General features: G+C 38.3%; 1 protein-coding gene across 18 annotated transcripts in view; it reads right to left on the minus strand.

Moving 5' to 3' along the window:
- NEB (nebulin) overlaps positions 1 to 23,621 on the minus strand; it is a 189,279-nt gene that overhangs the window by 149,718 nt on the left and 15,940 nt on the right. For all 18 annotated transcript variants that reach the window (XM_046658453.1, XM_046658470.1, XM_046658469.1 and 15 more), the window contains exons 11-28: positions 18,539 to 18,643; positions 17,797 to 17,904; positions 14,923 to 15,039; positions 13,171 to 13,275; positions 12,977 to 13,084; positions 12,775 to 12,879; positions 12,269 to 12,367; positions 11,080 to 11,184; positions 9,995 to 10,102; positions 9,780 to 9,893; positions 8,454 to 8,555; positions 8,252 to 8,359; positions 8,058 to 8,162; positions 6,951 to 7,049; positions 5,228 to 5,332; positions 4,550 to 4,657; positions 4,351 to 4,464; positions 1,649 to 1,846 (exon numbers count right to left, since the gene is read on the minus strand). In XM_046658453.1, coding sequence (XP_046514409.1) covers positions 1,649 to 1,846; positions 4,351 to 4,464; positions 4,550 to 4,657; positions 5,228 to 5,332; positions 6,951 to 7,049; positions 8,058 to 8,162; positions 8,252 to 8,359; positions 8,454 to 8,555; positions 9,780 to 9,893; positions 9,995 to 10,102; positions 11,080 to 11,184; positions 12,269 to 12,367; positions 12,775 to 12,879; positions 12,977 to 13,084; positions 13,171 to 13,275; positions 14,923 to 15,039; positions 17,797 to 17,904; positions 18,539 to 18,643 — 2,013 coding nt within the window. The remainder of the gene's footprint in view (positions 1 to 1,648; positions 1,847 to 4,350; positions 4,465 to 4,549; positions 4,658 to 5,227; positions 5,333 to 6,950; positions 7,050 to 8,057; positions 8,163 to 8,251; positions 8,360 to 8,453; positions 8,556 to 9,779; positions 9,894 to 9,994; positions 10,103 to 11,079; positions 11,185 to 12,268; positions 12,368 to 12,774; positions 12,880 to 12,976; positions 13,085 to 13,170; positions 13,276 to 14,922; positions 15,040 to 17,796; positions 17,905 to 18,538; positions 18,644 to 23,621) is intronic.

The raw sequence follows: 23,621 nt of genomic DNA on the forward strand, positions 1-23,621 counted from the left end.
TAGGTGGTACCTAATACTTATGCTCTAGGTACAAAATTCAAATCACTGTTCTTTAGCTTGGGCCTTTTAATTGGAATGAAAAATCAAAAAATCATTTGGTAACTGCCTTTAAGAGGCTTACAATCTATTTGGGAGAAAGAAACATAGCAAAATTAAACAAATAAATAAGACAACAATGCATAAAATGGAATTGTTAGTGATGGGGATGTAAAATTTTGCAGCTGCTACAGAAAATAATATGGTGACTCCTCAAAAAATTAAAAATAGGGGCCCGCCTGGTGGCGCAGTGGTTGGGTTCACATGCTCTGATTCAGTGGCCCGGGGTTTGCCAGTTGGGATCATGGGAGCAGACCTATGCACTGTTTATCAAGCCATGCTGTGGCAGTCGTCCCACATACAAAATAGAGGAAGATGGGCACAGATGTTAGCTTGGGGTCAATCTTCCTCAGTAAAAAGAGGAGAATTGGTGGTGGATGTTAGCTCAGGGCTAATCTTCCTTGGGGAAAAAAAATTAAAAATAGAATTACTGTACAATCTAGCAATTCCACTTTTGAGTGTATACCCAAAAGAACTGAAAGGAGGGTCTCAAAAAGATACTTATATATGCATGTTTATAGTAGCATTATTCACAGTAGCCAAAAGATGGAAGCAATACAAATGTCTACTGACAGATGAATGGATAAATAAAATGTGGTATATACATATAATAGAATATTATTCAGCCTCAAAAAGGAAGGGAATTCTGACACATTCCACAACAGTGATGAACCTTGAGGACATAATACTAAGTGAAATAAGCCAGTCACAAAAAGACAAATACTGTATGATCCCATCTATATGAGGTCTCTAGAGTAGTCCAACTCATAGAGACAGAAAGTAGAAGGGGGGTTGCCAGGGGCTGAGGGGAGGATGAAATGGAGACTTGTTGTTTAATGTGTACAGAGTTTCAGTTTTGCAAGATGAAAAAGTCCTGGAGATTGGCTGTGCAACAATGTGCACACAAGTAACTGCTACTGAACTGTAGACTTGAAAGTAGTAAAGATGGCAAATTTTACGTTATGCGTATTTTACCACATTTAAAAAAATAGGATTGTTAGGATAAAGTATTCAATTGTGTAGCTCAGACAAACTAATTTTCATAAAGAAGTTTTGATCTGCAGAAAAAAAACCCAGCTATTAAAAAAATCGATGCTGTAAATGATATATTTTATTTTCAGACAAGATAGTAATCTATGTAAAAATTATTAATGATGATGAATGTGATCATTATGACAGTGGTGATGATAGTAATCTTGAATGCTTATTGAGAATTCACCAGGGCCTAGCACCACGCTAAGTACTTTGCGTTTATTAAATTCTCAAAACAATTCTTTTGTTTTATTCCAATTTTACAAGGAGGACTCTGGACCCAGCAAGGTTGATAACTTTCCCAAAGTGAACAGCAATGGCATGCATGCCAGACCTAGGCTCCCTGACTCTGAAGGGTGTGCTCTTATAGAAGCACAAGGGTAAGTTTTCCATTACATCCTTGGTACCTACAAAAGACAGTGCAGATACCTCTGAGAATTGCCAAAAACATCACTCAACTTAGAAATCCTTTTTAGTTTCCACCTTAAAAAGAGTGAATAGAGAAAATTTGATTACTTACATCGCTCTGCAGTGCATAAGCCTTCTTGGCGAGGTCCACGTTGATGCTATCAGGTGGGTAGCTGTAATTGTGTAAGAGGTGCTTATAGTCCACGTCACTGGCAATTGCCTGAGATTTCTTAGCTTGAGTGACTTGGAGCATATCCAGAGGTGCCGTGTAGATAGTTTTTCCCTTTTCATAGTCTTTACGATATTCGTGCTGTGAAGAGGGAATTACCACTTATTACCACAAATCCTCAATGGATTCCCAGAAAAGCACAGAGATCTCTCATAAACAATAAATACGAGTTAAAGAAACGGATCCAAACATCTGAGTGGTTATTTTTTCCTAAAATTTGTTCATATGTTATACATTGTTGAAACTCCCCCTAAAATTACACATGGACAAATCTTCTCAAATCTCTTTTTAGATCAAAGAGCAACTGTCAGACATGAGGAACGGGCCACAGCTTCTGCTTCAGCCGGGGATTATTTTAAAACAGAGCTTTTCAAGGACCACTAACAAGCATTGTTTCTACTAAGGTAATCTAGCATTTGAAGAGTTTTTCAATAAAGAAGTACTTTTTAATTGACGAAAATCACATGAAATCATTTTATACTTCTGATTTTATAAAACGACTCCTTCATACATAGAAGTGTACACCTGACTTCTTGGCGTTTCTAAAGTCATCTTTAAATGGATAGTTACTGATTTTTCAATCTGACTGACTCTTCTACTTTGGATAGTAGATAAGCCCCACTGAGAATCCCAAAGGTTTTTTTGTACCAAGTTTAATTTTGGTAATAATTTAAAAGAAGCTCCCAATTGCAGCAGTTATAAGACCTCAAAGGAGAAAAGTTTGTGAAACTGAGCTAGGAAAGTAGCCTTGGCTCTTATGCACAGTGTTCTCATAAACCAAATGTCCTGACTGGGCCTCAGAAGGCACTTTCATTGGCTGGTTTTCTGGAATGGTTAGACAGGGTGCTAATTAGGTCAAAGTCCCAGCTTGTTCATGTCCGCTCACCAATTACCTTAACAGAGAGAACAGTTCTGACTCAGTGTCTTCAGGAAAATTCTAAACCCATTATATGTCCCCACAATCACTTAAGCATTAAAGACAGTGACCCAAGCTAGCTAGTGTAGATGCATGTTACAAATTTTCTGTTGAAATTCCTTTTGCAAGTAATCTGATCTCTTAGCTTCCTTAGGGAATGTGATCTTCCTTCTAACATTTTGTAGTTAGTCACTTTCACTGGATAAATTTATCACTTAATTATAAAATCTAGACCCTGGTTTATGAAAACAAAATATGGAAACATTCTGATGGTATACAAGAACATCGAAAAAAATAAAAGACGATTTGTCTTTACTAGAAATAAACAGATAAAGCAATGTTGCAACGGCAGTTGGTGTGTGGAACTGTTTTTGACTAAATTGTTTTGACTCTTTTGTTCATATTCATACCAGCTCACACATACCTGCACATATAAAATGTTGTCAAAGGTCCAAAGGGCTTTAAAAGGTTCTTTTTAAAAGCTATGCATGGTCTATACCTGCAGCTCAGCATTTAGTGTGGATATTATGCAAGAATGACTCATCATTGACTATTTCTTTTGGTTGTCAATATCAATCAACAAGCATTTTTATTGGAAACTTACTCTGTACCTAGTGTTCTAATGGGTTCTGTGATAAGATGAAAAACAAAAGATAAAGATACATGTGCTGTCAATGGAGAGCTATAACCTTTTTTAAGTTAAGAATGGGTAAGGAACTAGGGAACAAGATAGTCATTACATACCTGAGCAGTGTATATGACATAATTCGGTGTGAAGCTGTCAGAGAAAATCACTAACTAGGATGTTTTAAAGTGCTATATGACTATACAGTAAAGGCAAAATGAGTTAAAGAATGTATATATAGGTCTTTATATGAACACATGGTTAAAATGAAAGCAAATGATACAAACATCCTTCTCTTTAATCATGAAAAGCTATTATTTGCAAGCCATGTTGAATGTTCTTACCCCTCTTAAGAGATTCTCTGAACATTTTAAAAACATAATGTATACTGAAATTTGCAATAGTAGATGTTTGCTTCTCTATAGTAAGAATTTTAACCAAAAAATGATAGATGACCCATAGACCAGCCTTAGGGAATTTATAAATTCTCTGACATTTAGGCAAAAACGCATGAAAAAAAAGTTTGTTTTCATAGACGGATTTTCCAAATCTTTTATCAGATTCTCAAAGGGGCCTATAATCAATGGAATATTTTTCTCGGACCTAGGCCAATACTAACTAATTACTAAAATCAACAAAGAGCTATACTAAGATTTTCACGTGTGACTCATGGTTTTTCTTCCAAAATAAAGACAGTTTTAAAAATCATCATTTTAAAGGTTATTTTTCAATTAGAAGAAAATATGAAAACATCTAGTAATGTTTTCCAAAAGGTTTTAAGAATTACAATTGGTATTCTATTAAATATTAACACACATTTTTCAAAGTGACACGGACATCAAGTACGAATCAGCAATTTCTCTCCTCAAACATGAGAGGTGCAAGAATCTGGGGAATCATTGTGCTTCTAAAGTTCTCCCCAGCAGTTTGTTGTCGTGAACCTGAGAGAGCCCATGGATGTGGAATCGATTTACATGCTACTGCCCTGGGGCATGTTAACAGGGACGCCATCTTGAAAACAAGACAGATTTACAAAGCACTCACCTCACTCTGGTTTTTGGCCGCCTTCAAACAGTTCAGCATCTTGGGATCGTCATTAATGCTGAGGGCTCCAATCATTTTCCCTTTGCTTTTTTCATAATCTTTCTTGTACATCACCTGCAAAGACACCATACATGCCAGACCCACCCATCAGGAGATGTCGCTGAGCCACCCCCTGCCCAGGTGCCCAGGCCATACTCACATCGCTAAAGTTCCTAGTGTTGGCTTTGGCTGCCAGCAGGGGAATGGCGTCCACTTTGATGTCAAACTTCTTAGCTTTGCTTTTCTCCCAGTCATGTTTATAAACATTCTGGACAGGAACATTTCAACAAAGGAATTGTAAGAACAACATCTAACACAAATTAATCCAGTAAAAATTTTAAAAAGATTGAAAATTTGTATACGTAGACTTATTTCACCTATAAATACTGTATTTAGCAAATGGTAGTATAACTATTAATTTACCTATCATCCAGCTTCTTCCCCTCACTACCAAATAAAGTATAACATACTCTTTCTAATGCTCGTGAACTTCCTAGACTCTGCTATCCTGAGGTCTCAAGGATAATATAAAATGAAAACCACTTGAAGAAGGCAAAATGTGACATTTACACAGGAGAGACCTTGTAAAACTCCAGGGATTAACAGAGAGGTAATTGAGAGAATGTTTCTGACAGTATCAGAGACTGTGGAAAAGGAAATCTGATAGCCCAGTAAGAGTCTTAAAAGCTTTTATGCCTTAAAAGCTCCACTTAAACTCTGGCAACAATCTCAGCAGTTGTTTATTTGCACAGCTCCTAATCTTGTCTTTTTAAACACCTATAACATTTCCTCTTTCCATGCACATGCAAGCACGGGCCTCTGTGGCTTTGGTACTTACATCACTCAGGTTATAGGCATTGACTCTGTGTTGGATAAACTGTGGAGCATCTGCTGGTATGTTGCACTTGAACTTCTCACCTTCATGTTTTGCTTTGTAATTCAGCTGAAAAACAGTAGAGGGTAGCCAAACAGTTCAGGGTAGGAACTTACGTAGGAATGCACACAGGAAAGTGTATATAGCTAAGTCATTTCTACTCTTCTTAGAAAGATGCCTCAAAGAAATAGTCAATCTAGTCAAAGTCCAGCACAGGGCCCAGACTTCGACTCCCTCTTTCAGAGATTGTCATACAACCAAACTTTGGCTTGTCGTTTTGTAAATACTATCACAACGCATATATGGGAAACTCATTGCCTGATGTAAAGTTCCAGGCTGCACCTCGAAGGCACTAACACTCAAAATCTATGAAATTCTGTAATCAGAGCACTAACAAAAATAATAATTCTAAATAACATGCTAGCACAGCTAAAAAGATATGTAAATTCTTTCTAAAGAAAGTATAGTCCTACAAAATTTAAAGTCCTAAAAAATATAGGACTTTATTTAAAATGTTTTGAAGGGACATGAGGTGGAAGGAAAAGAATGTAAAGAAGGAATGGGACTGCTGAATTTTGGAGCTAAAGGCAAATGCACAATACTGAGAAGCACTGCACAATAAACACCTTCAAAACAGAGCCCATGGCCCAACCTGGCTGATGAGAGGGGCGTGTGGGGACTGAGCACTGCATCCAGCACCCGTTTCTTCTGCAGCTTGCCAATGATGTCAGTGTTTAGCTGTGCTTTCTTGGGGCACAAAGTATGAATATGTTAGGGAAAATTACACATAAAGCACGATGACTTCTGGGTCATACTGATGTCATTCTTTATTATATGCACACGAGCTAATTGTGTTACTAAAACACAATTTGTAGTAGGACAAACTGTACATTTTATTTTCCTGTCTTGAGAAGGATGCACCGCTCTTTGGGATTTAGCTGTGTTAGCACCTTGCTACTCAATGTGTGCTCTACCAGTCAGCAGCACTGGCATCACCTGGGAACTTACTAGCGAGTAAGAACATTGGCTTCCTCCAGACCTACTGAATCAGAATCTGCATTTGAACAGGGTCACTGGGTGATGCACATGACCGTGAATGTTTCAGAAGCACTGCTGCTCTTGCCTTGATCTTGGCATGGCTGGACCATTCTGCCAGAGATTTTCCTTGACCATGCAATCTAAAGCGCCCGTCCAGTCACTCTATCTCAGGTCATCCTATTTTAATTCAGTATCACCATCATGTATTAATTTTCTTATTATTGCCTGATGCCTTTCTTGTTTCTGTGTTCTTTTTCTTTCTGTAATGTCTTTGTTAGGAAACTCAAGAATGGGAACTGCTTGCCTTGTTACCTACCCAAGCGGATGCTTTTATTGTCATTGTTGTTTATTTAAGTTGCCATGAAGTTTTAGTTGCATTATTTTGGTATGTGACAGATCTAATGAACAAATTCCCACTAAAAATCAATGAGTGATTGAAGATTATTAGTTATTTTTATTATTGCCTAACACCATTTTTCCTGAGGCTACACTCATTTTGGCAGCTTCATTTGCATTTTATTAAACAAATTTTGAAAAATGACACTGTTGGGATGACAGATGAGCCCATGAAGATTAAGCATTTAAATGCTTACGTTTCAAATAAGCAAAACATTCTGGGTCACTCATTTGCATAAATCAAGGCACTTACATCACTAAGTTGTTTCGTGTTGAGCTGGGCTTGTAACAGCACAGGAGTATCAGTGACGGCCGTGAATTTGGTCTTATCTGGATGAACTTTGTACGTGTGCTAGAAAAGAAGATGTTCTTTAATGAAATTTCATAATGTATCTTTATATTCTTGTTCATATACACGCTAACATGTAGAAAGTTTCCAGCCAAAAATAGTTGATTTCCTGAAAACTGGGTGGGTGTTTTCTCACTTCCTCTCCTTTCTCAATCTCTCTCTTCTAAAGTTGCCTCTGATCTGGTCTCCCCACTGCAATTCAGCAACTAGACTCATCTTCCCCCTGCTGAAGCCCTACAATGGCTCTCCACTGGACTTGGTATTCAATCTAAACTGTACCTTGGCTTACAAGCTCAACTCTACAGAATCCACCCCCTCCTTCATCTCCTTCCATTTCACCTCTCACTACTGTCCCCCTCCCTCATATGCTTCAGCCACCTCATCCCTTCAATTCCTTAAATGCCAAACTTGTTCTCTCCTCAGGCTGTTTTTCCTTCTGCTCTTACCTTGAGCTTGGCATGGCTGCACCTTCCCGCCTAAGAGCTTCCTTGACCACCCGATCTACAGTGCCCATCCCATCTTTCTCTCCCACATCATCCTATTTTACTTCTGTAGCATCATTCTACATTAGCTGTCTTCTCATTGCCTGGTATCTTTCTTGTTTCTGTGTTCTCTTCCTTTATTGTCTTCTCTCCCTCTCAAAGGCGTGCTCCACAAAAGGCAGCCCACCTTGTCCCCTCATCTTTCTCAGCACCGAGGACAGTGTTTGGCACATGCTACTCCCTCATGTAAATTTGTTGGATGAATAAACATCTCTCACAATTCCCCATGTCTTCCCTTTCCCCTGAAACCATGTATATATAAACTAATAGAGACAAAGATTTATAAAACCTGAAATTATTTTGTAACAAATAGGCGTTTTTGTGTTCCCCAATTCCACCCAAAAATCAAAATTTAAAATTTAACATCTGCTAACCACTAGATGCTAGCATTTAAACTCCTGCTAAATTTATCACTAGATGGCACAAGAATCCCAAACCCAATCTGAGGAATTCAGGGCAGCTGGCTTACGTCTTTACACTGGTCTAGCTTCTTGATTGCTTCATATTCTTGTGTTATTGTCTGAGGGAAGTAGCATTTCCCTTTATCTTCTTCATACTCTGCTTTGTAATTTTTCTATAATGAGAAAGAACAAAAATAGATCATGATTGTTATCATTCCCAACAATGTCGCTGAGAGGCATGAACAATTGTCTTCAAACTTACATCACTGTTTTGAGCTGAAACTTTCATGCAGTGTATTTGATATGGGTCCTCAAAGCTGCCTATGTAATGTCCCAAAACATTCTGCACATATGAATCTTTATATTTAGCCTGAAAAAGAAAACATATGTGACTCAAATTGACAGTTATCTGTCAAACATTAGGAAAGCCCTCAAACCCCAGAGGTAACCACAGCCTTGCAAACCTCGCTGAAGTTCTTCAGCAGAGTATCAAGTTGATATTTAGGAGTCTCACAGTAATTCATGCTCTTTGCCTTTGTCTTCTCATAGTTTTCCTTGTATAATCTCTGTCAAAGGAAAAATAATCAGACAAATAAAAGAAAAATACATCTCGCTGCATAAAGCCATTCATATCACTGCTACACTTTAGTCAAAAGAACAAATATTGTACTTTTTCAGCATTTATTTTCCACAGAGCAAAAAGTAGAATGAAAATGAGTTCATATATGCGTGAATATGGATGTAGAATACAGTAGAGACTCATGTCTTATATGATCCGGTCTGCTATAACCATAAAAATGCTTATGTTACTTATCCTAATATTTCTCAGTCAGAATAAATCATAGCATACCAACTCTGCTGTCTAAGCAACTTTTGATCTTAAAAGAATTCTTTCCACTTGAATGTGTTTGAAGGAAAATGAATTTTGTAACAGTTGGTGCAAAATGATATGAAAGGTATAAGGTACCTAGATACTTAAGCACAGTTCTAGAAAAGTATTCGGTCCAGGACTTGATGAAACACATTTTACAATGCCTCTGGAAGTTGGCTTTTATCATTAAGACCTAATATTTTACTTTATGGCAATAATACATGAAAAGAGCGTTTTTCCATTTTATTGTACATATCATATATTCCTTTACATTCCCCTTAATCCTCCCATATAGAAATCCAAAAATATACTCAATAAAGACTGGGATATTTATAAATGACACAGATTAGGGAGTATTTCCTTTTTGCTATAAATTAGAAAAGCAATATTTATAAGGAGTTTTATTTTATTTTAAATAAGTATTTTAAAGTATTTAAAATGAGATCAATATTTAAGAAATTTCTTAAAATAAAATATTCTCTTTTGAAGTTATGCTTCATCTAGTTTTTCATACTTTGCCTTTAGCCTGATTTTCTCACTTTTTTCCTTTTATTTTTCTGTATGCATTTTGGCAAAGTACCATAAGTCAAGTCATGGTATGGAGTGAATATGTGTTTATACATACTGAGATATTGAACCCATTACTCGGAAAAACAACAATGATATTGCTAGTATATTTTGCCCCTAATAAAACAGAGGGCATTAAGGAGATTAAGAGAACCTTTACAATATTCACTGGTGTCTCAACGTACAGACACGTTGTCAGAGTGAGGAAGTTAATCCTCGACCACTGGGCTTTCGTGTTCAGTTTGTCATCCTGAGTCTGAGATTTCATTTAGGCTAACAACCTATCCAAGGTTATGGTAAACAGTAAGTGCAGCCACATCTGAAAACAAGACAGATTTACAAAAGCACTCACATCACTCTGGTTTTTGGCCGCCTTCAAACAGTTCAGAATCTTGGGATCGTCATTAATGCTGAGGGCTCCAATCATTTTCCCTTTGTTTTTCTCATAGTCTTTCTTGTACATCACCTGCAAAGACATCACACATGCCAGATCCCACCCATCAGGAAATGTCACTGAGGCTCCCTTGCCCAGGTGCCCAGGTGCCCAGGTGCCCAGGCCATACTCACATCGCTGGTATTCTTGCTGTTGGCTTTGGCTGCCAGCAGGGGAATGGCGTCCACTTTGATGTCAAACTTCTTAGCTTTGCTTTTCTCCCAGTCTTCCTTATAAATATTCTGGATAGGAAAATTCCAGCAAAGCAATTGACAAAAGCGATATGCATGTTATCACACTTCAAAGACTAAAAGGTAACTCAATACTTTGTCTTAATATAGAATAAATAGACCATTTTCTTTGTCCAGGAAATCATGCATGTTTTAGGTAATTCTCCTGAAGCTGAAGCTTCTAATTTTCCAAGATTAAGCTTCTCTGCTCTCCATTAGAATATTTCATCCAATTATCCTCATTCCAGTTATCATACTCATATTTGATGTTTAACACTGAATATTTTATAGAGTGGCATAAATATTCTATAGTTAACCTACTTTTTATAATATAAAGGCATCACTTTCACTTGACCTCAAAATCCTCTGCAAAGGTTATTTGATGAATCATTATGATACTCATTGATGGTAGATAATCTTAGTACTTATTTATAGAATTGCTGAAGAAATTGAAACATCCAAGGGTAATTTGACTTTTCCATAAAATTAAATTTGGAAATGAAAGATAACAATGGATACCCAGCCTTATGCCTTTTGAATACCCTATATCTTGGTTAGTGCAAGTTCTCTTACATGTAGAAATAAGTATCATTTGTGTGAAATAAGGGACATTATAGGCCTCGGGGATAAGTGACATGAAATTATATTTTAAAAAATCAGATCCTGAAAGAAAATTAATTATAGTATAGCCATAAATGAATATATGGCTAAAAGCTCTAACATTAAGACTTGCAATTAAGCATACCTCTTAATTTGAGGCTTGGTTAAAATATATTAAGATTGGCTAATTGTATGAAGCTACTTACAAGACTGCTACACACATTTTATAAGGTGAGTTCAAAGTTACCTTGGCAGAGGCATAGGAACATGATACAAACGTTAACTGTTATCCCCATCTTTAGTATTGAAATATTTATTCCATGAAACAATTCAAAAATAAAAGCACAGGTTGTCAGCATATCACATGGCATAGTGAATAAGGAACTCACATCACTCAGGTTATAGGCATTGACTCTGTGCTGGATAAAGGCAGGAGTATCTGGAGGTATATGGCACTTGAACTTTTCACTTTCATGTTTCGCTTTGTAATTTAACTGAGAGAGAGAGGGAGGGAGAAATAAAGAGGAAGAGCCAATTAGTTCTGAATAAGAACTGTTTCAAAATACAAAAAAATCTTACGTGGTACATTTCATAAGATAAAATATAACAAATATAACAACAGTTAAATAACAATAACAGTTACTAACAGTTAAATATATCAACTGTTAAATAACAGTTAAATGACAACTGGCAAAGTTGTTAAGATCAAAAGAGAAATCCAGAGCTAAGGTATACCACTCTGCATTATTGACAACCTCTGTGCTGAATACGTAACAGCTGTTACCACATCTGTCACCATGGTAGGACCCTAATGGAAGGAGATGGCTCTTCCATATATGTTCCCCTCCATGCATATCACAGTCGGCCCTATAGGTTCTGAGAGTGACAGCCTTTTCCTCTTTTTCGTTGTCAATGCTCACTTACTGGAGAATCTTTTCTAACAAATCTGGTGATGTCCCCTCACGTCCCTTATGGTTTCTTGATACTCTAATTGAAGCCTTCATTTCTGGTTATAAATTTACTGAGGTTACTTTTATTTTTATTTATTAGTTCAACACAAGTTTTGAAATTCATACTTAAAATTTTAAAATTCATGATAAAGTTTATCTCAAAGACTCCATTTTCCAAAAACTTATTTGAGAGCGAGAAATCCCATGTACTGAATATCTGCTCTGGGCCATGGTATGCACTATGCACATTTCTCCTTTCACTTAATCTTCAAAACAACCACAAATTATAAAAGGGAAATATGAGGTATGGAGAGGTTAAATAATTTGCCTAGGCCGCCAGGTCATAAGTGACAGAGCTGGAATTTGAATACAGTTTTGTCTGACTTGAGAACTCATGCTCTTTCCAGTGCATTAAGCTACCTTAGTTTCCTTTATAGAATCATTTCCACCCAAGAAGATGCAAGGCTTAATAGGAAAATATTTTAGGTGATTACAAATATGTACAAGTTAAACTTGCTAAAACTCACATAGCTTTTTTTATAAATGTGACGAGTTACTGGATTTTATGTTCAGAGCTATGATATGTTACCCCTTGTAACTGGGTTTCCTTATATTTGGGGGAACTTACATCGCTCAGTTGTTTGGAATTGACTTGGGCTTGCACCAGAACAGGAGAGTCGGTAACTTGAGTGAACTTTGTCTTATCTGGATGGACTTTGTAGGCATGCTGTTGGGGGAAAGGAAACCAGGTTTGGCAGTGTCATCCATCAAGTCCAAGTTGGCCAAGCAAGCAGAACCCCATCCCCCAAAAGAAAAGAAACTTATAGTAAATAAAACACATTGTTTTTCCTAATTAGACTGCAGTTTCTTTGAGAGCCACTCTTACATCTGTATAAGAAACCTTCCCATATCTTCAGATTCCCGATAACTTTTCTTTGGGAAAATAAGCTAGAATTAGCTCTTGAAAAGTGTGGATGACAATATGGAAAAATAGTCTATCCACTACAAAATAAATTTTGTTTCTTACAATTTCCTTGCTTGCATTCGTTTGTAAAAGTGTCAAAATCTTAAACATATCTTGACCACTAGATTCTATGGAGGGCAGTAACATTTAAGATCATGCTACAGACTTACATCTTTACACTGATCTAGTTTCTTGATTGTTTCATATTCTTGAGTTATGGTCTGGGGGAAGAAGCCTTTGCCTCTATCCTCTTCATATTCTGCTTTGTAGTTTTTCTATGAGGAAAAGAAATCAGACATAAGAATGCAACCAATGAATTCATGCCCTAAAAATGTATTATTTGGAAAATTATACAATTGTCTTAGAACTTACATCACTGTTTTGGGCTGTGACTTTCATGCAGTGCGTATGATATGGATCCTCATAGCTGCCTACATAGTGTCCCAAAATATTCTTTAGGTAGGAATCTTTATATTTAGTCTGAAAGACAAAATGTATTTCATTTATTTATCGGCAAAATGATGGGTCTTCTCTTTAATAGAAGAAGCGACCATAGGATTGCTTACATCACTACTGAAGTTGTGCAGAACTGTATCAAGCTGAAATTTGGGGGTCTCACAGTAATTTATGCTCTTTGCCTTTGTCTTTTCATAGTTTTCCTTGTATAGTTTCTGTCAAAGAAAAAATTGGTTTAAGTAGATTCCTGTCACTCCCACAGTGATTATAACACTCGTATTTTCAACACTAAACAAAAGAAGAAGAAAAAAGATATTACCTGTCAACTGTCTTAGAAACTGACAACCAAATATCGGGGTGTCATGAATGATAAGCCTTTTCTATTAGCAATTATTGTAAAGCCTAAGTTTTTAACATTCTCCAAAAAATTAAGAAACCAATATGCTGCCTCAGCCCAAGCCCTTAGTTGCAGAGATTCGTATTTCTTGTATTTCTTGTGTATTTCTGAACTGCTGCCTTCTCCATCTCCCAACTCACATGCTCTTCCCTCAGCGATGACGCCACAACAACCGTAATATTCTGAACACTGAATTTTTCATTGCTTTTTTTAAAAAAAAAAAAAAACCTTTATAGAAAAAGTTTAGCATATGTTGAGAAATATGTACTCTCACTTCTTCCTTCTATGAAGGAAAAATCCCTTATCATACAAACAGACAGTATACCTTAAAAATAAGGTATATATAAAAAATCATGAATCTACTAGCTCTTCTCTTCTCTGCTAAGATTTATCTTTTTCTCTATCAATAACAATAAATGATTATTGGGTTTTGAAATGTACAATTGATACAGTGGATTATGGTCACTCTTTCATGTTTGGTTTTGAAATTGTAAATAGTGCTATTCATTTTTAATATTCTTATATTGCTGTCATTATCAATAAAGTGGATTTGAACCTGGGCCCATATGTGTTGGATAAAGATGACCTCCATTTAGGAAGCAAGAGACATGTTTTACATTGATTTCCCAGCAGAACTACGTGGACAGGTCCATTTACACCCTCTCACCTACCACTCCACTCACCCCACCCCTCAATCACTTGGACGCATTTCTGCAGTGCTGACTTAATTCAAGGGACAAAGATAACTAATCCACACAGAGAGACATATATAATTCTCAAATATTAGGAAAGCTTAGTACAATCTAACCATAATGGAAAAATTCAACTGATCACATGTTCAGTCTCTTTATATTTATAGTCAAAGTGGTCTTGGGTTGTTAGTCTTTTAATGCCAGGCCCAGTTCTCACTTGCCTATTTTAAATCTAACGGGTTAGTCAAGCCCTCAACAATGCCTAAAGTGGAAATTCCTGTGCAGACTTAGGGAGCCATGTTTTAAGTCCTGTTGTCTGCAAATGAGGGTTTCTGGGGCCAAGATCTGACTAGAAAATGGTGGAGGTGGGGGAGAGAAGCTGTGAAACACAGGATATTTTCCTTTTCCAGGCAGCAGACTTGAAGAACTGCTTCATCTCTCTCTCTCTCCTCCCCTTTCAAAATCTCCTCTGCCTCTCTTAAAATCACATCTCCTACAACGTGCTCTGCCCACAGAGGCACCAGCACCTGGAGCCTATAAGCAAATGAGGATTTCCCTGCCCAGTGAACTAATTCCACAGGCTCCCCCAAATTGACACACCTCATACTCAGAGGCACTGATGCCTTCCTGTGGTTAGATAGTTCCAAAACTGCCACACGATAACTTTAAAGTATTTGCAAAGTTATATTTGCATTTAGTCATTACAGAAGGAAACAGACTTCATCGCTCTTGCAGCGGAGGTTAAAAAACACTTTTGACAAGAATATACTTACATCACTTAGGGCATCTCCTGCCGCCTTCAGCTGTCTGAGCAGTGGGTTCTCCGTAGCAGGAAGCACATTATAATCTGCTTTTCCTTTATTCTTTTCATAGTCTTCTTTGTATTTTACCTGTAGCAGTGAAATAAAGTCATAAAGTAACTCTCCAGTTTATTTTTGCTCTCGTCTTTATTATGGATACTATGTCATTGTTCCACAAATCAATTTTCTCTGGAGAAAAATGGCAGCTTGACATTTTATAAACAAAATACTCATAGTAACTCATAACAGCAGCAGAGAAACTGCATAAATTTCCAGGATATCTTTTCTTCCCATTCATTCCATTCAAAAATATCCACAGGGTGCCCATTACATGCCTGGCTCTGGCAAAGGTACAAGAGAGAATAACACCTGGTCCCTGCCCTTAAAGAGAGAGAGATATATAAGTAATGGGAGAGAAAAAGATACACAAATAATGACAGCACATCATGTTCCGGGTGCCTGCTGCTCCAGAACCCCTGCTCAGCTCTTAACCTCCAGCTGCCTATCTGCCAACACATTTTTAAGGGAAGAAAGCTAGAAGCATCATCAATCCACCCTTTTATGCCTTATCTGTGACAGCTTTATGAGCACGTGTGTATTTAATGCACACGCAAGAGAAGGAGGAAGAGGCTGGGGTGGGACAAATGGTGGCAATCCCACCCTTTCCTTCTGTCCTGTCCACCTTGCACCTTTAATTCCGGCCACTGAAGAAGAAGTAAGTATGGTCCCAAAAGCCCCTGTCAAGAGCACGTCCAAAGGGAGGAGAACAGGAAACTGATCCTAGTTCTGACCATGGTCCCCAGTACCAGCCATTTATTCGGGCACTGTGACTGTAGGTTATAGACGAGTTCACAGAATCCCCGATAATCTATCAACAATTCAGAACCTTGGGAAACAAATACAATCAGCTTGGTATCCAAAGGCAGGAGACAAACAACTAAAACACAGATGCATCTCCCCTATGACCCACACAGATGACTCACAGGGGGTTCTCTACAGTAATGGAAGACATAGATAACTTCTCTATCTTCTAGAATTACGTATTTCCTTGACAAATGGAAACAACGAGAAAGGAAATCTCACCAACTCTACACTTCCTACCTGCATCTGGGATATGCAGACTCCTCTCAGTTTATGGATGAACTGTCAGGGCTTGTGGCAAGGCCATCCCCTCCTCTTAAGCACCAGATCCCTTCCCCTTTCACTGCTGAGGACGTCACTCCAGTCACTCTGCTCTCCTCCAGCACCATCACATATTCCCTCTAACCTGGATTTTTTTTCCATCAGCATAGAAAAGTGATGTTTTTGTCTCCTGTCTTTAAAAAAATCCCCTCTTCATCCAGTTATCCACCAGCTACTGCTTCATTTTCTTCTTTTCTTTTCAGGAAAATACATTGAAAGAGTTGAGTATACTCATATTCTTCTATTGCTCTCTTCTCATTCACTCGTGAACCCTCTCTAAGCAGACTCAAACAAACTGCTCTTGATAAATTCACCAGAGACTATATATTGATAAATCCTTTTCAGAAACATTGGACACAGTTGAGCCCTCCCTTCTCCCTTCATTCGCTTCCCAAGACATCACTCTCTTCTGCCATTGCTCCTTCCTCATCTTGCTGATGTCTTCACATGGAAGCACTTCAGGGTTCAGTCCTAACGGTTTTCTGTCTACACTTGCTCCTTGATGGCCTCCAGTTTTATGACATTAAATATTGTCCACATGCGGATGACTCCCAAATTTATAAAACCTTCCCAGATATCTCCTTTGAAACTTCAGGCTCATAATCAACTGCCCACTTGGCATTTCCACTTGGATGTCTAAAAGGCATCTCAAATCTTACATGTTTGAGGCTGAGCTGTCTCCCCTTCAAAAAAATATTATCCACTCCTTCCACAGTCTTTCCTGTCTTAATAAAGGGAAACACCATCCATCTAGTTGCCTAGACCAAAACTTTTCTCTCATATCCCACATCTAACTCATCAGCAAATCAGCTTGGCTCTACTTTCAAAATACTTCTCATCGCTTGCCCTGCCACCTGCTTGTCCAAAACATCACTGTTTGCACCTCAATACTGAAATACCCTCCTGAGTGATGTGATCTTCCTGCTTTCACTCCTCCAGCAAGGCCAACTCCAGTGTTAGAATCAAGTCTGATTGGCTTTGAAGTTTACGCTCTTTCTGATGCCCAGTCTGCTTTAGAATGCCAAGGAGTCTGACTGTTTACCAAAGTCACTCTATATATGAGCATATCCATGAATTCATGTATCTAGTCTGTGACTAGACTTTCACCAGTTAGTAGGAAAATAAGAAAAATAATGGTAGTGGTGAATGTGGGAGTGTCTATACTCCTATAAGGCTGCCAATTGCCTTTAGAGGGGTCCTTCTGTCTGAGATTACAGCCTTTCTACTTCTGGGTATCAAAAGGTCCTTTATGAAATACTGAAGATGGTCATTGGGTGTTGTTAATGCTCATACATGGCAATTATTTTTAATTTGGTAGCCTTATTATAATCCCAAAGTACTTTTTGTTGTTCCTCCAAGAACCCTCCTTTTTTTTCATTATACAGACATGGGTCTCTTAACAACAGAGATATGTTCTGAGAAATGCCTCATTAGGTGATTATGTAGTTGTGCAAACATCATAGAGTGTACTTACACATACCTAGATGGTATAGCCTACCACACACCTAGGCTATATGGTACCAATCATATGGCACCATTACTGTATACGCGACCTGTCATTGACCAAAATGTCATTATATGGCACATGACTGTACTCAAAGCAAGAGTTATAAGAAATTTGCCCACTCTAAGATTATCAAGATAAATGAGAGAATTTCCTCATACCTTGCTTGCTGCCAACCCAGCTTGTTTATTCACTTTGTACTCTGGTGTCTCGGTCTGCATGAAGTAGATCTGGTCTTTCATATGCTCAAAGTCTTCTTGGTATTTCCTCTGTAAGACATTAAACATATTGGAGAACTGCTGCGGGAACAAACTGCACAAGGGTCTTACACGGAGAACAGAGGACCCTTGGAGAAGTTACCCAAAGCCTTCCTTCTCTTGGCTATGCAGGTCAGATCACAATGACAGATTGTGGTGCCATCACAGAAACAATTAGCAACTTAACAGAGATTTGGAGCAATTATAATAGGCTAAAAGACAGCCTCCAAGGAGGAGCTCTCAAAAGCCAGGGGCAGAGAACTTAAGAGAAAGGAAAAAGATGAACCGTTTTCTGGTGAGGAAAATTGAAGAAATGAATCAGTTTCACAAATGTATGGTTTGGGTTTCCCAGGCAAAGAATAAATTAAAAAGGGCCCCTTTCACCTGTACTCACTTTGAAACTATATTGTTCCTATGAAAATTGAGGCAAGAATAATGGAATCTGATCAAAACAATATATCTCAAAAAGAAGAAAAGATGGTGGGAATTCTTTCTTAATAGGAACTCTACACGGGTCTTGCCCTCAAAAAGAGGTGCCTGGACTCAACTGTTCAGCACCATTTCAGGAGCAGGAGATGGCTAGAAGCCACAAGGGAAAGCGTCACCCTCTCAACCTGAGGACATCCAGCCATCCCTTCCTACTTACTGTGCTGATGTTTTCAGCATTCATTCTGGCAGTTGCAACTTCAAAGCAAGGTGTCTCACTCCACTTGCCTTTGACTTTATTCTCATAGTCTTCCTTGTATTTTTGCTGGTGGAAAAGAAAAAGAAACTAAGACAAGAAAAACCCAGGAATTGACAAATAAGACAGCAAATTAAGTGGTAATGGTGAGCTTTTTAAAATATCTTGACTAGGCACTTCTCGGATCTTGAATAGATGTCTTCAGATCTTCCAGGATGATGTCAATTTACCCAACAAGAAAGTTGGGTGAGTGGGGTAGAGGTACTAATTCCCCCTCCTCTTGCTGAGTTTGTGGACTCAGGTCATTCAGAACTCATGAATGTTTTCTGATTTTTGAGGCAGGAGAGTCAGAGGCATCCTCTGTTTGTATTTCAGAGTTATAATAAAACCACTCAACCTCAGATTTCCATACCAGATGAACTTAGCCATTAATTTCTAAACCTTACCAAAACTCCTACTTATCCAGAAAGCAGCATCACAACAAAATTGGGCTTCCAGGCTAATGAATAATACTTCCTAGTTTAGGCTTTAAAGAAATTTTAATGAGAACTGGCAAGTAATTCAAATATTGAATTGTTAGCCCATCTTACCCCAAACACAACCCCACCTGAATCTCAGGCTACGGACATCTTGAAGAGAGGAGTTATGTCTCCTTCATTTTTGTATCCTCAGAATCTAACACAAAAATCAGCATGCAGAAGTTACCTCGTAAATGTTCGTTCAATTACACTAAACTGAACCAAGTCCATGATATGTGGTTTTGAACTACATTGGCCTGAGTGTTCTCAGAACAGAATTAACCCAGCCAACCCCAAACTTGGGCACATGAGCCAGAGCCAGAGCTGGGTTAGAGCACCTTCCCCTCGTTGGCTCCCAGAAATGTGTTAACAGACACAGCAAACGGGTCTCAAGGTGCTTGCATGCCTACACCCCCACCACACTCTTTAAGGAGAAAGATAGTGGTTTTCTGGTACACCTTTAACAGAGCTAGGACCACGGGTGAGTGAAGTGCAAAGCCAGTGAGTTTGAGTTAAAGAAATCCCAGCCCTCTCTCAAATGCCCTGTATCTTTTGTTCTCAAAAGGTTAATATGCTAATTAACAGCCAAGTGGTTTTCATAACTATAAATTTTAGAGCCCTGGACCTGAGGTCAAAAGTTCTGGGCCCAAGACTTGACTCCATCATTACCGAAGGGGGGACTTAGCCTCTCCAAGCTGCAGTTTTCTCAACTGCAAGTGCTGGCAATAATAATAATACTTACGCAGAGGATTGTTGGGGAGATTAAATGAGATCATACACTGAAGAGTGCTTTGTAAACTCTATAGAGCTAAACAAATGTAGGGTACGATAGTTGTATAATAATAATCACTATTACTATTTTTATCATTATTATTGTTATTGTCATAACAGAAAGTAAGACGCTCTGGAAAAGAGAAAATTGTGTGTGTACACTCGTGTTGTGTGTGTGTGTGGATCCTTCATTGGAAATCTTTGCTGAGATAAGATTTGCTTTGTGCTGCCAATTAGTTTGCCTACCCTCCTCTTTTGAAGCTTTAAAGAATTGAAGTCAATAAAATGGATTTTTTGATTTGCTAAGACTGCCTCTAGAAGTGCTTCTAATCTTTTTAGGGAATAGATCTCTTCAGGAATCTGGGAAAGATATAGAATGCCCATAAACACTAACAACCTCAGAGGTGCTTGATGTACACACACTCCAGGTTAAGACTGCCCAATCCTCAATTTTCTGTAGGGATGTTGCCCGTCCTCCACTTACTGTCAAAGGAAGAAAACTCTAGGATTTAGGGTGGAGGGCAAGTGGGCCTGATGCATCCCAAAACTGAGATACAAAGAACTTTGTGGTATAATTTAAAGTTGAAAAGGCAGCAGATATTCTCAATGAGGTCCACAAGTTGGGCCATTCTAGAGAAATAGAAATCCTGTATGTAGATTTGTTTAAAAAATTGATTAGGAGATTAATTCTCACAGTCAGAGATAAATGTCTGATTTTTTTTTTAAAGGTATTAAAACAAGATGCAAAACAAAAGTATAAGACCATCCAGTCCCCTCATTCGAAGTCCTTCCTCCCTTCTTCCCCTTCAGGAACCAAGGGTTGCTTTTTCCTCCCGCCCAGGAGCCGAAATGGGTCAGGGCAGAGGTGAATCTCTCATAGCCCACTTCTGAACACTCCCAAGTCTGGGAAGATTTTCACTACAAGGGAGGAGGATAGAGCTTATTAACTGCTGAGGAAGGTATGGCCTTCCCGTTCACGTGTGGATAGGAGAGAATTTGAAAGGATAAAGGCTTGTAACTAGAGCAATGAGAGGGAGAGACAGGTATGTGTCCATGAGGGACCACATCTACCAGCCAAGGGTTCTCACTCTTCATGTCTGGCAGTGAGGCCTGAGTGTTTGTGCAGTACATGGAGATGAGTTAGCCACAGCAGGGGTCCAACATCCAAACTTCCCCCCAACCCCACCCAACCCTCTCTCCAAATCTGTCGTGTTTGGAGTTGATAGATGTAAATCTGGAGGCAAGAATCCATTTAACTTTCTCTGGGATTTTGTGTTTGTTCATTTAACAGAGGAAAGCAAATTAGTGTTGTGAGTAGAGAGTAAAGGAAACAGTTTTTTCTTTCAATCCTAGATCACAGTTGGGTATCAACTGGAAATTCAAACCTGAAATCTTGTATTTTTCCTATTGTGAATCTGGAAGGAAGCAGAGAGGCAGGCACAGAGAAACTAAAGGGTCTTCCCAGTGTTGCACTCAGAGACCCACTTTCAGTTGATTGTAGTCTGCATAGTTTCCTCACCCAGAATGTCCACTTACATACACAGCTCTGCCTGCCTGCCCACCCATTGGAGCTACGAGATTCAGCTGAGCGAGGAGGAGGTGCTGGCATGTAAGTGATAGCCTTGACCAAAACAAAGGTGGGTGAACTGGATGCATGGAATCATTAAGTTCAGTAAGGAGAGCCAGTAAACAGAATAAAACAGCAATATAATCGTTACAGCTATGTGATCATCATATTAACATATGACCTGGAGGCTGTAAGACAAAGGGACGGATCTGGAAGACATGACTCAACAAGGAAACGCAAAGAGTTTAAATGCATGAGACTGAGTAGATAAAGGCGATTTTGCTTATTTTGGAGAGAAAGGAAATGATGATACTGAAGCATGGGTCAAAGCAGCTTGATAGTGGGGAAGACTTCAAGAGAAAGGAAATGAGTCCCACAGCTAAGTCATCCCTGGCCGCCCTACCCTTATCTTATTGGATGGTTTCTTGTTGGATGGACTGCTACCAATCACAAGCATTCCCTACAATGTGACTATTATTTTGGGTGCGCAAGAGCAATTAAGAACTTGGAAATCCGGATAAGGCTGGGATGAATAACATCATCAAGGTCAAATCTGGTGACCTTCATCCATACCCATCCTTCCCTTGGCTGACATTATTATGCCAAAAGGGCAAATCCAGCCCTGGCAATGCTTTCAAAGTACCCAATGATGTCACCATATCATACTGGAGTGGTACAGTCCAATAGGCATATAATGCAAGCCACCACTATAATTTTAAATGTTCTGGTAGTCATATTTTAAGATGTAAAAAGGAACAGGTGGGAAATTAACTTTAATAATATATTTTACTTAACCCAAGAGATCCAAAAAATATTATCATTTCAACATGTAATCAATGTAAAAATAATTAATGAGCTACTTTACATTCTTTGTTCAAGATCCAGTGTATATTTCACACATATAGGACAGTCAGTTCACACAATCACATTTCAAGTGCTCAATAGTCACTTGTGGCTGCTGGCTACTATATTAAAGACCACAGCTCTAAACTAACTGATAAGTCTAAATTAGTGGACAGAGTGATTATAGAGGAGTTTGAAAGTGATCTTTTAAATCACTTTCGAGTACCCACATTGCATACTCAAATAAGGTAAAAGAATGTTGCCTTAGTAAGATATTTTTTAATATGCTTTAAATAAAAATTAAAAATAGATTTCTTTTTCTTTCTAAATGACCACTTGAAGACATCTTTTTCTTTCCCTTCCAAAAAGATAAATCATCCATGCTCCCCAATCTTACTCACAATATCAACACTTTCAGTAGGTCATCTTTTTACAGACAGTTCTAAAGTTAATTTCTGCTTAGCCCTGGGCAAAATTTCAGGTTCATGGATCCCTATTAGTGAAATTTTACTGTACTTACTAGATCTTTTATCCAAATAGCCCCTGGTTATACAGGTAGGTAACCTGCAATATCAGACACTAAAAAAAATCACCCAATAGACTTCACAATCCATAAATTTTTTCGGTTCTCTTTTACTGGAGACATACTTTCCAAAAAGGATATTTAAGACAGAAATCTTGAAGTTCCATCAAAATTCAAGCAAAAGACCAAACTAAGACAACTCCACAGAGGGCCAAGAAAAGTATTTAAAAGCAGCTGTATCCCAAGAGAAAGTGGCCTGATTTGGACCAATTTTAAACAGGAATTTAGCATGGGTCTATTCATCAGCTGAACATCTGTCTCTCTGCATTCACTCTCAGGGTTGCATTCCTCAGAGCTGGTTTACTAGTCTAAATATAGGCAGACTAAGCTGCCCTTAAAAGTTACGAGGTACACTGCCCACGGCTGTCAAAATAAGCTATGTCTGAGAGACCACTCATGCATTCTTAGTTTCTCTAAGTCTGTCTGAGGACATAAAACTATACGGGATCTTCATACTGACTTAAAGCAACCAGATCCTCCGTGGAAATGTGTGGTTCCTTGGTTATTCCGTTAGTATCACTCCCATGAGTCAAAATGTCAAATAACATTAGGACATGGCTTCTGTTTTCAAAATGAAGCTTTCACACTTATCAATCATCTCAGTAATCATTTATCATTTATCAATCAACTGAGTCATCAAGTTGGCTGAGTATAAATTAACATGGTTCCATGATGTTAAGGGATGTATTGCTTTTGCTGTTGCGTTTTTAGGGTCATAGGCAAAAAATACTCTTAGTGCTGGTATTGAGTCTTTAGGTTCACCTT

The sequence above is a fragment of the Equus quagga genome, chromosome 4, assembly GCF_021613505.1.
Source record: "Equus quagga isolate Etosha38 chromosome 4, UCLA_HA_Equagga_1.0, whole genome shotgun sequence".
NCBI classification, from domain to species: domain Eukaryota; kingdom Metazoa; phylum Chordata; class Mammalia; order Perissodactyla; family Equidae; genus Equus; species Equus quagga.